This window comes from Cebus imitator, unplaced genomic scaffold (assembly GCF_001604975.1).
Source record: "Cebus imitator isolate Cc_AM_T3 unplaced genomic scaffold, Cebus_imitator-1.0 Scaffold287, whole genome shotgun sequence".
NCBI lineage: Eukaryota > Metazoa > Chordata > Mammalia > Primates > Cebidae > Cebus > Cebus imitator.
In genome coordinates this window covers 405,462-418,949 of record NW_016107602.1, presented here as the reverse complement: position 1 = coordinate 418,949, position 13,488 = coordinate 405,462, and the positions used below count along the sequence as shown (strand labels likewise).

The window sequence follows — 13,488 nt, the reverse complement described above, 5'->3', positions numbered from 1 at the left end:
ACTGCAACCTCTGTCTCCCGGGTTCAAGCAATTCTCCTGCCTCAGCTTCCTGGGTAGCTCGGATTACAGGTACACCACCACGCCTGGCTAATTATTGCATTTTTAGTAGAGATGGAGTTTTGCCATGCTGGCCAGGCTGGTGTCAAACTCCTGACCTCATGATCGGCCCACCTCAGCCTCCCAAAGTGCTGGGATTATAGGCGTGAGCCACCGCGCCCAGCCTTATTCTTTGATTTCAAGGCAAACTTCTTTAGTAAAGTTTCTAATCATTACGTAATGGGAACGGTTGATTGAACCTAGGAGGTCTGTCTTTCAGCGATCTAGATTGAAGCCCTAGCTCTGCGTGAAAAAGTGATGGTTGGAGGAAGTCATGCCTGGGAGCCCTCCTGACCTGTCAACTAGCATTTTAGCATCCTCATGGAGCTTGTAAGAAATGTATATTCTCAGGTTTCACCCAAGACCTTTTATACTGGAATCATAGGGGGGTGAGGCCTAGCAAATTGCTTTAAAAGACCTCCAGAGGATTCTTATTTATGCCAAAGCTTGAGACACCACCAATAACGAAAGTTCATGGGTTTAGTTGGCAAAATAGCACAGTAGTTGAGAAATTGTGCTCATAGATACAGGCTCAAGTCCAGCTAGTTACTGCTAAAGAAGGGAACAACAAAGCGACTGAATGGCACATGCAGTAGGCTCCCTTTCCCTTCCTCTCTCCTCCTGGTCCCATATTTTTATGATTCACACAACCTGGAAATGTGCTTAAAGCCTAAGTATCTTTCCTCTTAGTTTCTTTGACAGCAGAAAAATCTTTTGGATGTGTGAAGTTGCCACACCTCCATCACCCTAGGCCCTTCTTGATCTCATCAGCAACCTAAACACAACAGCTCTGACCTGGTGATGGCTTCAGAGGATATGCAGGGGAAATGAGTCCGAAGATGATGGCTGCAGAGGCAGAGTCCCTGAACCAGCCCCCTCTGCACACCTGAGAGCTCCTTGCCCTCCACAGTTTACTCCTTGCTTTGTGCACTTGAAGGATGCTTTCTCAGCAGGCCCCTCAGGCTGGAAACAAAGAGACGAGGCCGCATCCCTTTTGTACCATGGGCAGATAGGCCACTTCGTGGCCAGTGTAGGGGGCAAGAACTGCCAGTATAATGGTGTGGTTAAAAGTCTGGTTTTTGGAGTTCGATGTTCTGGGATCAAATCCTGACCTGCCACTCGGTAGCTGAGGGATTTGTGGCTTTTTTTTTTTTTTTTAACCACTCTGAGTCCTAGTAGACATTTTGTCTGCAAAATAGAGTTATTGTGAGGACTAAGTGGGATACTGTATACTCAGCACCCAGGATACACAAATGTTCAGTGAATGGCAGCTGGTGTTGCCGCTACTGTTAGGATTTGTTCAGAGGGTCCGATGTACTCTTTGTTGGAATTTTTTCAATTTCAGAGGGGTTGTGGAGAGAGGGGCAGTTACCAGGTCTCAATATGAGGGCAGGCCTAAGATGTCCCTGGGATGGGTTCTTCCTTCTGGGGGTCACTCAGTACAGCAGTTTGACACCCATCATCTTCACAAATCTTCATACAATGTCAACAGGAGGGAGGAGGGAAGTGGGGGACACACATCAGCTTGTGCTGGATTAAGGGACCTCAGAGTTAAACTAAGGGGCTGTTTCAGGGCCTGAGCTCTGTTCACTCAGACTTTTCTCCAGGATATATGACAAGGTCCACAGTCCAGGTGAAAGGCACTGACATCAAAATTATAGTCAGGCTAACAGTGTATAGACATTCTCCCTGTACGGACGTGGCAGAGCAGGACAAATTTCACGGAGCGTAGCCCTTACCTGAAAAGGAGTCCATCACCAGCCATGGCATAAATGACCCTCGGCATGGGGAAGAGGGAGCCCAGCAAGCTGACTGTCAGTCCTGCAACCGACCCAATGGCCACTACGAATTTTGCAGCATAGAACCCATGAGCCACAAACATCTCCATGAGTGGGGATTCTGTGTCAATGGCATAATATGGCACCATCAGAGTTAAGATCATGCTCACCTGTTAAAACAAAAGAAGACAGGGCTGGAGGTACAGGGGAAGAACAGCATGGATGGAGGCCCCATGGGAGAGGAAAGAGCCCCACCCCTGGAGGCAGAGGCTAGCATGGCAGTTTGGATCCTCCACTTGCTGGCATGTGCCTTTACTGTAGACCAGTCATCTGGCTTCTAGGCCTTTCTCAATATCTTCTCCCCACATGTGAATTTAGTGGACTGGGCCAGAAACTCTATCTCTCCAGTCCTTTGATATCTAAGGAGTAAGTTGGCAGGTATTTCAGCCCCATGAAAGCAGAGCTATCTATGCTGACAGTTCAGTGGACAGCGGGTATTTCCAGAAGGAAGGAGCTACAGCCAGGACCTGGCAGGGACCAGGGCACCCTGCCCACCTGGGCCAGGCTGTCATTTCTCTTACACTTTCTGGCACTACAGGGTCTTATCTGTGCTCCCTTTCACTGTGAAACACCAGAGATAAAATCTCCAAAGGTAAATGCTTAAGAGGTCTGTGGCCTATTAACTGTTGGGATCCAGAGGAGAACTCATATTTCTATTTCCTTTCTCTAGCTTAGTCCTAGGAGCCAGGCAGGTCAACAAACAAATTACAGCATCAGGACAGAGTCAAGTCCTACTGACTGTATGGCTGTCGGACAATGGTGGCTTTGCTTAATCAGGAATTATTACTATGTGTGCTGCAAGGGTCCACCCCCAGGGAAGAGGGAGACACGAGGGAAAAGCAGAAGGGGAAATAGAGAGCAGAGTGTCTTTGCTGTTCCCTCTATCCCACTGCCCCTCCCTCAACACTCTGCCTATGGGGAGAAATCAGGGATGGAGAGGACAAAGCCACTGGCACGCGTGTGCCTGGAGGAGGTGATAAGCACTTGACTGGAGGCTCCCAGGATCTGTTCCCTTCACATATTATTGATCTGCCTAATACCCTGCCTTCAGAATTGGCCATAGGCAATGGAGCCACAAGTCATTGGGCCAGATGTGGTGCTCCCCCAGGCCTATGAAGGCCACATTGGCATCAAGAAAGGAATTCAAAGCCTGAAGGAAAGAGGGTGGTCACATGTAGGCCATTTCTTTGCCTATTCCTCTGGAGCCAAGATCTTCCAGCAGAGCCAAGGGTCACCAGGGAGGACATGATGTCCCATTACTGCCCAGCAACCTCGTTCTTCTCATGGTGGTGAAGGGGCTGCCTGCGGACCAGTACAATACCAAACAGCTCCTAGGGGGTGTTTAAGGCCTGTGCAATATGAAAGAGAATGTTTCCCAGTAACATAACTGCTTGCAATATCCCCTTTGGGGATGGGATAGGGTGGGCTGGAGGAGAGTGGGATCAAGGCTCCTGAGTTAGATCAGGATGCATAAAAAGTTGGTGGATGCATAGAAGTACTCTGTGGTCGATTCTAAGGGAGGCACTGTGATGACTGACTTTATTGTGTGTGTTGTAAGGGCCCCACCCCTGGAGGAAGGGCAGGAATGAAGGAGGAGTAGAAAGTAGAAAGGGAAACACAGAGTGTCCTTGCTGTTTCTTCCACCCCGTGGCGACTCCTTCAACATTCTGCCCACAGGGATCATTGGGGTCTGGACAGGGTGAAGGCACTTGCACGTGTGTGTATAGGGGGAGGTGATAATTGAGGCACCCATAGAACCTCTGGGTAGTCAACTGAATGTCTGTAAACCACCCCCAAGTTTGCTCTGTGTTTTCCTCTGGCTTCTAGAACAATCCTGTTTCGCAGCTTGCCTTAATGATCAATAGATGTGGCTTTCTTAGCTAGTTGCTAAAGATGTCTTTTTGGGAAAGAGAAACAGCAGGGCTGATCAGCGGCAGCACCACTGGCTCCGTCATCGCTGCTGGTGCTTTCCTAATTGTGGTGACCCAAGTGAGGGGGCCCCTCAGGACCTGAGAATGTTTGTGGAACCACACACTCATTGGCCTGGGAGCTGATTCTCTCCCTCTCCATTGCCAGGAGCAGGAGGGGGATGTTGGATGCAGCTGGGCTATTTCTGTGATAGAAATTCTGGGGTGGGAACTGAGAAAGCAAACATCAGAGTATGAGGGGTGTCTCAGGGGCGTGATCCTGAAGAAGACAAGGCTGAACTCTTTGTACTGAGCTTCCCCTAGGTAGGGAAACCCAAAGGTGAGTTTGAGCTGGTGTAAAAAGCGGGAGCAACAGCCGGAAAGAAATGGCACTTTCCTCCCCAGATTTAAGGGGAAAAGAGTCTGTAGAGGACAATGTATTCTCTCTCTCTGCTGTGCAGGGAGCCTCGCCTCTTTGCTGCTGGGAAGCTCCCAGAAGACAGAAGAGCATTGAGGAATGTGCACAGAGGCCCACAATGCCTTTGCTCGCACACCCACCCGTTACTGCCAGCCTATGACCTGAGCTCCTTGGATGGCAGCCCATTCCCTGCACACCAGCCCCTGGGGCGGCAGCAGACACGAAGAGCTTGTGTGGATGGAGGGGTGGGAGTGAAGGCCAAGGTTGAAGTGAAGGTCTGAGGCTTCTCCTGTTCTTCAGTCTGGAGTCCTAATTTTTTTCTTGTCATAGGGAGTGGGGAATGGGGCTATGGCAGCAAAAGGCACAGGCACACAGATACCAAGAAGACACAGGAAAGGACTCCTTCCTGAGAGAGAAGGGAGCTTGGTACCAGAGTCACATGGTGAGGAGGGTCACACAAGCATTTGGTACTTACAGACACATAGGCTGTCAGGCAGATGACCAGGGAGGCGGTGATGGCATAAGGGATGGACGTGTTGGGATTCTTGGCTTCCTCTCCAGTGGTGGCGATGATGTCAAAGCCAATGAAAGCATAGAAGCATGTTGCTGCTCCTTGCAGCACCTGTGTGGATGATGGCATTTGTCAGACTCAGAAGGTCAGGATGGCACCTGGGCCTTAAATGTGGAACCTACAATTGCCCAGTGCCTTGGAGACAGGACTGAGTGGCTGATGGAATAACATGGTGGGACTCGTGCTAAACGCACAAGTTCTGATCTCCTCTACTTTCTAGCTGTGTAGCTGTGGGCAGTTCTTTTATGATGTGTAGATAGAGATAAGAAGAATTATGCCCAAATAAAAATAGAGTTATTTAACACATTCAAGTCCTTTGTGGAAATGAGGTTATAAATAAATCAATATATTGTCCATCTTTATGTCTTAGGGAACTCACCTTTCTGTACTTTGTTTTCAACCTTTTGCAATCATAGGCTATAAGACTACTTTTCGGGAATGTTTGGAAAGGTGAGCAGATACTTTTGACTGTCATTGAGACATGAGTGGGTGCTTCTAGCACTTAGTATAGGGGATTCAGATACTTCTGCATAAGGAAGAATTATCCTACCCAAACTACCGTTAGTAGGCCCCTGATAGATCAGCTCCATGGTAACTTCCAGATCTAAAATGATATAAAAGATTTTCAGATCTTCAGATATTCTGTTGTCTTCAGTGGGAAGACAGAGTGAAGACAGTTTATTTTTTACTCCTTTTTGGGGCTTGAATGACTTAGTTGGGCACAAGGCAGGAGGTCAGAGTAAAGCTGGGGGGTGGTATCCAGTTGCATCTGCTGATGGTTTGTCTGCCAGGAGCTCACGTGGCTTCAGGAGTGTTTGGGAATTTATTATATATGTCAAGATGTCAAGATGTGAGTGAAAATCTTCCATTGCAAAGTGGCTACTTTCTTTGAAAGAATCTATTGAAGTTTAAGGGCAGGTTCCCCACTGTGGTATTTTTCATTGTTAGCTTTAAGTAAAAAAGTACCTCTTTGAATGCTTAGGGAAGTCCTTTTAGAAGGTGAGGGATGTTTTTGGAATTGTGTGTATGGGGTGAGGGAAAAAAATGCAAGCCCTGGCCAGGGGTCCAGGAGGTGGGACCCATTGTAGATGGGACCATTTTATTTTTCTTTTCTCCACATTCAGTTTATAAATGATGAAAATCAAATTGTGCCAAGCTGTCCAAATCAACTTGTCCAAAATTTTCACTCTTACTTTCCCCCACTGACTTCTCGATAAGACAAAATATGAAATACTAGAACCTGTGAGGTACATCACAAAATCAAAGATCTTCTTAAACCTTCAGAAGCAGGCCGGGCACGGTGGCTCAAGCCTGTAATCCCAGCACTTTGGGAGGCCGAGGCGGGTGGATCACGAGGTCAAGAGATCGAGACCATCCTGGTCAACATGGTGAAACCCCGTCTCTACTAAAAATACAAAAAATTAGCTGGGCATGGTGGCACGTGCCTGTAATCCCAGCTACTCAGGAGGCTGAGGCAGGAGAACTGCCTGAACCCAGGAGACGGAGGTTGCGGTAAGCTGAGATCGTGCCATTGCACTCCAGCCTGGGTAACAAAAACGAAATTCCGTCTCAAAAAAAAAAAAAAAAAAAAAAAAAAAAAACCTTCAAAAGCAAACTTTGCTCATCTGTAAAATGAGCTGGTGTTTCCTACAGTTTCTCTCAGCTAGGATTCTAATGTTTCAACCCTCTATTCTGGTGGTTCTTATGCTGTGGGCATCTATGGAATTCAGGGCATCTATGAATTTTGCTGAGAAAGAATTACATATGTTTTTTCACTGCCTTCTAGTTGAATTAGCATTTCTTTCAGTTATGAATGTAGGTGACAAACTAACAATACCTGTGCCTGTGTCACTAATAGCAATCAGATACTTTCATTTCATATGAGAGTTGTTACAGAGATCTTGAAATATCACTTATGCTTATTACTACTTTAATATGATAGTTGTTAGACATATATATTAACATATAAATCCCTAATAGAGAAGCACATTGTTACTAGATTATGATTTAAAAATACTTATTTCTACATTTCAATATAATGGATTTCCTTTGAAATTCTATGTAATTAGGTTATTCATTTAAAAACACAATTCTCATAAGGGATCCATAGGTTTCATCAGACATCCAAGTGGTCCATGGCACAAGAAAATTTAACTCCTGGTCTGTTCTAATAGAAAGAACTTTTCAAACATAAGCGGTTTCATCTCTAGATAGCTACCTTCCAGGAGAGAAGAGAGCTCCTGCTTTCCCTACTGCAAAATTTTTCGTATAAGGTATGGAAAATGTCTTTGGCCTCCAGACAAGGAGAGAAAATAGACCTCACTTCATCATACATGGATGTTCAAGGCTTGGGAATGTGCTTGTTTTCACTTATATAGGAAATATTACTGGTCTTCAATGCTAGACTGCAGGCTCACTAAGTAGTCCTGATCAAGGAAAGCCTCACTTTAAGACAGGTCCTTCACTTTTGACAAAGGTGCCAAAAACATGCACTGGGGAAAAGACAGTCTGTTCAATAAATGGTGCTGGGAAAACTGGATAACTATATGCAGAAGGGTGAAACTAGACTCCTACCTCTCATCATATACAAAGATCAGATCAAAATGGATTGAAGACTTAAATCTAAGTCTCAAACTATGAAACTACTACAAGAAAACATTGAGGAAAATCTTCAAGACATTGGTCTGGGCAAATATTTCTTGAGCAATACCCCGTAAGCACAGGCAACCCAATAAAAACAGCGTTATTCTACACATTCAAGTCCTTTGTGGAAACAAATGGGGTTATAAGTAAATCGATATATTGGCTATCTCTATGACTTAGGGAACTCATTTACCTTTTGGTACTTTGTTTTCGTCCAATGTTTTCAACCGCAATCAGAGGCTGTAAGACTACCTCTATGGGATGTTTGGAAAGATGTTTGGAAACTCTCCAAAACATTGGTCTGGGCAAAAGTTTCTTGAGCAATACCCCACAAGCACAGGCAACCAAAGCAAAAATGGACACATGGGATCACACCAAGTTAAAAAGCTTCTGCACTGCCAAGGATACAATTAACAAAGTGAAGAGATGACCCACAGAATAGGAGAAAATATTTGTAAACTACCCATCTGACAAGGGATTAATAACCAGAATATACAAGGGGCTAAAACAACTCTCTAGGAAAAATATCTAATAATCTGATCTAAAATTGGGCAAAGGATTTGAATAGACATTTTTCAAAAGAACACATACTGATGGCAAACAGACATATGAAAAGGTGCTCAATATCACTGATCTTCAGGTAGATGAAAATCAAAACTACAATCAGATATTATCTTACCTCACTTAAAATGGTTTATATCCAAAAGACAGGCAATAATAATGCTGGCAGGGATGTAGAGAAAAGGGAACCTTTGTACACTGTTCTTGGGAAGTAAATCAGTACAACCTCTATGGAGAAGTTTAGAGGCTCCTCAAAAAACTAAAAATAGAGCTACCATATGATCCAGCAATCCCACTGCTGAGTATATACCCAAAAGAAAGGAAATCAGTATATTGAACAGATATCTGCATTCCTATGTTTTTTGCAGCACTGTTTACAATAGCTAAGGTTTGGAAGCAACCTAGGTGTCCATCAACAGATGAATGACAAAAAAAAAAAATATGGGACATATACACAATTGAGTACTATGCAGCCATAAAAAAGAATGAGATCCAGTCATTTCCGACAATATGGATGGAACTGAAGGTCATTATGTTAAGCAAAATAAGCCAGGCATGGAAAGACAAACATTGCATGTTCTCACTTATTTGTGGGATCTAAAAATAAAAACAATTGAACTCATGGACACAGAGGCTGGGAAGGATAGTTGGGAGCTGGTGAGGGGAGGTGAAGATGGTTAATGGGTACAAAAAAAGTAGAAGGAATGAGTAAGACCTACTATTAGATAACACAACGAGGTGACTAGAGTCAATAATAATTGTACATTTTAAAATAAAGAGTGTAGTTGGATTATTTGTAACTCAAAGGATAAATGTTTGAGGGAATGGACAACCCATTCTCCATGATGTGCCTATTTCCCAGTGCATGCCTGTATCAAAACATCTCATGTACCCCATAAATATGTACCTACTAAGTACCCACAAAAATAAAAAGGAAACAGACAGGAAACAGGTCCTGCTTTGTCTTCCTTTAACATTTATTCTTCCCTTCTACACACACAGACACATATCTGTATACATACAACCACGCATACACATACACACGTGCATACACACATACACATGCAAACACATATACACACATATACATGCACACATACACTCCTCTTGTAAATCATTTAGTGACCTGGCACAACCACCACATAAATTTGGGCAAAGCAATCCTAGAAAAAGGTGAGCGATTTGTGAACCATGCCATGTAAGGAAGAACTGGGGACTTGGGGATGTTTAACTTGAAGAGCAGAAGACTCAGTGGAAGATGCAGAGGACACCTTCAAAAATGTGAAGTATCAGCAGTTGGAGTAGATGCAATGTCCACTGTAGGCTTCACCGGAAATCCTAGAGCCACACATATGGGTGCGATTGGCTTTGGTTTGGAGCATCGACTTTGTAGACTGTCAGGCCTAGGTTGATTCTGCCACATACTAGCTTGGTGATTTAGAATAAGTTCTTAACCTCTTGGAGCCCAAGTTTCATTCTTACGTACATGGAGATAATAATAGCACTTAGCTCATAGTGTTGTTACAAGGATAAAATGAGATAATATAGTAAACTGCAGTCCTAGAATATGGTAGGTGCTCCAAAAATATTAGCTCTTACCACCAGTATTATTATTACAGTTCTAAGTTTTTCTAGAGCGGTTGACACTCAGGGGGACAAACTCTTCCTCTTTCTTCTTCTCTCCTCCTTCTACTCTCTCGCCTTACTCCTTTTAAAACTTGACTTGTGTATACTATGTGCTACCATGTGCCAGGCACTGTGCTTGGTGATGGGGACACAGTCATGAGCATAAAGTACCCAGCTTGATATTACGGAGACTGAGCCGAGAGGATACTGCAATATCCCAAATGTAAACTTGACTATGGTGACAAACTGAACAAGATTAATAAGCATCTATATTATTCACAAAACACAAATGCTACTTTCCTCTAAATGAATGAAAGAAGGGATGGCAGTTGCTGATAATGATTAGCTATCAGAAGGTTAACTATGATCAAGTAGGGAAGAGAGGAAGTACACTTGCAAAGAGGATGTCTCTTAGCCAGTATTTGCATATGTAGAACTAGAAAGTCAGCACAGTTGAAGAAAGACTGGACAGATCAAAGGCAGGGCATGCAGAGGTTCTCCCGCATTAAGCAGTTAAAATAATTTATTAATAACTCAGATGATTAAAATAAAATAATTTCAATGCGGGACTATAGGCAGGTCTGGGCAGTATTTAGGTAGGGTGGAGAGAACTGAATGGGGATGTTGAGGCATCAGAGACTAGCAACAGTAAGAAGTTGTCATCCGAGGCCTGAAAGTAGGGGATGGAATGGTGTCCTGGAGTCTGGTGGGAGCTGGAGGTATGGGACAGAGAGTCCTAGAAGAAGCTGCCTTTGTGGAGGCACAGCCTGTGTGGTGCCAAGGCTGGGAGGCAGCAAGGAAGAAATACTCCGGCCTTGCTTTCTTCTCACCTTCTGATCTGATAATATTTTCCATTGGCTACATTCAGTAGGAAGCAACCAGCAAGATGCAACCTGGAGCAGAAAACAGGGCGTGAAGGGTGGAGAATAGGCCTGGGGAGTGGAGGCAAATGGAGAAGAAAGACCAGCACACCTACCAAGGTCAAACTGAACTTGGCCTAACAAGACATAGACAAGATAAACAGGTTATTGAAGATAATAAAATTAGTAAAAAGGGTCATCTTTTCACTTGAATTAGTTTGAATGAGCTTTTCTTCCCTGCAAGCAAATGGTCCCTGATTGGTAAATACAAAGACTCATGAAATGAAACTGTGTATGGGTGTCTCTACCCAAATAACCACTGAAACTGTTTTCCACATCACTCTGTCCAGATCTCAGATCTGACCACTGGTGTTTATAATTAGGATAGACTTCCATGCATAAAAGCATGTGTGTAGTACCTAGGGGTGAGCATCTGTGAATAAAATTGATGGGTGAAATGTGTGAATGTGTGTTTGTGTTTATGTGTATTTGTGGGTTTATTGGTATGTTATCCTCTTTGCTTTAATATTTTGCAAAATTGAAAAATAGTATTGAAAAAAATTAGCTGGGTGTGGTTGTGTGCACCTGTAGTTCCAGTTACTTGGGAGGCTGAGGTGGGAAGATTGCTTGAGCCCGGGAGGTTGAGGCTACAGTGAGCTGTGATCGTGCCACTGCACTCCAGCTTGGGTGACAGAGTGAGGCTCTGTCTCAGAAAAAAAAATATTGATCTTTTAATTTGATGATATAGCTGAGATTGCTGTTTGAAGTAAACCTGGTGTAAAAACTCAGCCAGCTGATCCAGAACAGAGTTCATCCCGCTAGAGTGGCGTTGTGGTGAAGCAGCATGTGCCTTTGTTGCTGGAGGGCTTCTGCTTAATTAGTTGTCAAAAGTTATGCCATTAGTGGCCTGCTACTCAGTGTACCGGGTCCCTAAAAACTGGCCCCCTGCACTTTGCTGATATTTGAGAGGCATTCAGATGAGGCAGCCTTCACACATTCTGCCTTGGCCAGTCTGCCAGATGCCTGGGAGATAATTAGACACCTTTATATTATTCACTTTCTAGGCAACAAGACAAAATTCCATCTTTTCATAGCATTTTCTACCACCCTCATGCCCCAGCTCTATTAGCAGGCTGTCCTCAGTGACAGTGGAATGTGCTAATATGTTCCTACAAATGGATTCAGATGTGGAGAACATGAAAAACTTTTCCTTTGTTTGGAGGCTGTCAGAATTCCCCACAAATGATTGCTATGGACTATTTTCCTGAGAGCTATTTGTGCTGGTAGAGTGTCTTATTTACTTAAAGAAAAACCATAAGATAGTATCAAGAACAAATAACATGAAGGGAACACACATCCAACAATGTTCAAGGGCTGAAGAATTGCAGATGGAAGCAGGGGTTCAGCTGAAGGCCAGAGTTACTTGATATAGGGAAAAATGTTTGTTGTTCTTAAACTCTTCAAGACCAAAGAAGCAGTTGACCCAGAACCTGTAAGTGAGTAAACCATTCCTTAAGCTATTTTCTTTGGAAGGAAGTGTTTGGAGCAGGCGAAAGAGTAGGTTTATGAGGGGTCCATGGTTAGAGAATGGATTGTTCATTAACTCTTTGAAAGTCCTTGAGAATTGTGTGGAAAGTCATGTAATGCTATTCTTATAAATCATCTCCTACACAGTGGTTTTCCCCATTCCATCCTACCTAAAGCAATTGAAGAATAAAGTGGGTTGGACCTCTGCACTAGTCCCCTAGTCAGGGGTAGAGGTAAGGGCTTTTCTAAGGAGTGGGGAACTTCAGGAATCTGTCAACTAGGCAACACACTTTTGTAGACAATTGGTAGGTAACAGAGTGAAGAATGTGTGTATTACCTTGATGTATGACATGCTCATGAGACAGTGTCAGACCTTAAAAATAGGATCTAAATTCAAAGTGACTTTGCTGGACTTTGGAAAAGTGACCTGAAACTGAAGTTGAGAAATAACAAGTCCAGGTCCATTCCCCAGGAAGGAAATATACTACGTAGAAATCCAAGGCCAGGCAGAGGGCAGAGAGGATGAATCAGCACCATCTTCACATTGGGCTGTTCTTTGTTCTCAGATGATACTTTTAGGCACATTCACTAGCATATACATCATCCCTGAGTTTCCTTTAGGGATAATGGAATTGTGGCAAAACATTCAAAATCCCAGCCAAACTTTTTTCTTGGCCAATGACAAAACTACTCAAGGTAGTAGGCTTGGACTGAAATGAGGACAGTAACAGAAGTGCAAAAAAAACTTAACCGGTTCCATGGCCCCAAACCCAGGAGGCAGTGGGGAAAACAAGTACTTAACCCATCCAGGAGTGGGATCGAATTTCAGCTCTATTACTTACCATCTAAATCTGTGACTTTAACTTTTCTAAGCATCAGTTATTTGCATGTAAAAGTGAAAATCTCTGTACTTATTTTGTAGGGCTGCTGTGAAGATTAAAAGTGTGCATGAAAGAGTTTGTCACAAAGGAAATGTTGAATGTTAGGAAAAGCATCCTTCATTTCCTTCTTATGCCCGACTTCTGATCTCTTAGGAAAGTTAGTGAGAAGCCAGGATATATAAGTGGGGTACCCCAAGGTTGCCTTGATTAGCTTCTTCCTTGATGAGGCAGGCTCCTAACTGAGGAAGGCTGTTGTGCCCCTGAGAAGGAAAGGGAGACCATCAAAAGGATAAAGGAATGCTAAAATGTGCCCCCATCTTCTTCAGAGTGGATAAATAACATTTATATAGAGGATATTAACGCTTTCCAGTCTTTAAGTGGGGCCTAAACTAGAGTGTATGCCGTTTGGGTGAGCTAATAGGAGGATTTTGAAAATTAAATATCGACAGGCCGGGCGCGGTGGCTCAAGCCTGTAATCCCAGCACTTTGGGAGGCCGAGGCGGGTGGATCACGAGGTCAAGAGATCGAGACCATCCTGGTCAACATGGTGAAACCCCGTC

At 43.9% G+C, this 13,488-nt stretch overlaps 1 protein-coding gene across 1 annotated transcript in view; it reads right to left on the bottom strand.

Moving 5' to 3' along the window:
- SLC7A14 (solute carrier family 7 member 14) overlaps positions 1-13,488 on the bottom strand; it is a 117,474-nt gene that overhangs the window by 16,566 nt on the left and 87,420 nt on the right. Inside the window, exons 5-6 of the mRNA XM_017501967.2 lie at positions 4,735-4,881; positions 1,836-2,044 (exon numbers count right to left, since the gene is read on the bottom strand). Coding sequence (XP_017357456.1) covers positions 1,836-2,044; positions 4,735-4,881 — 356 coding nt within the window. The remainder of the gene's footprint in view (positions 1-1,835; positions 2,045-4,734; positions 4,882-13,488) is intronic.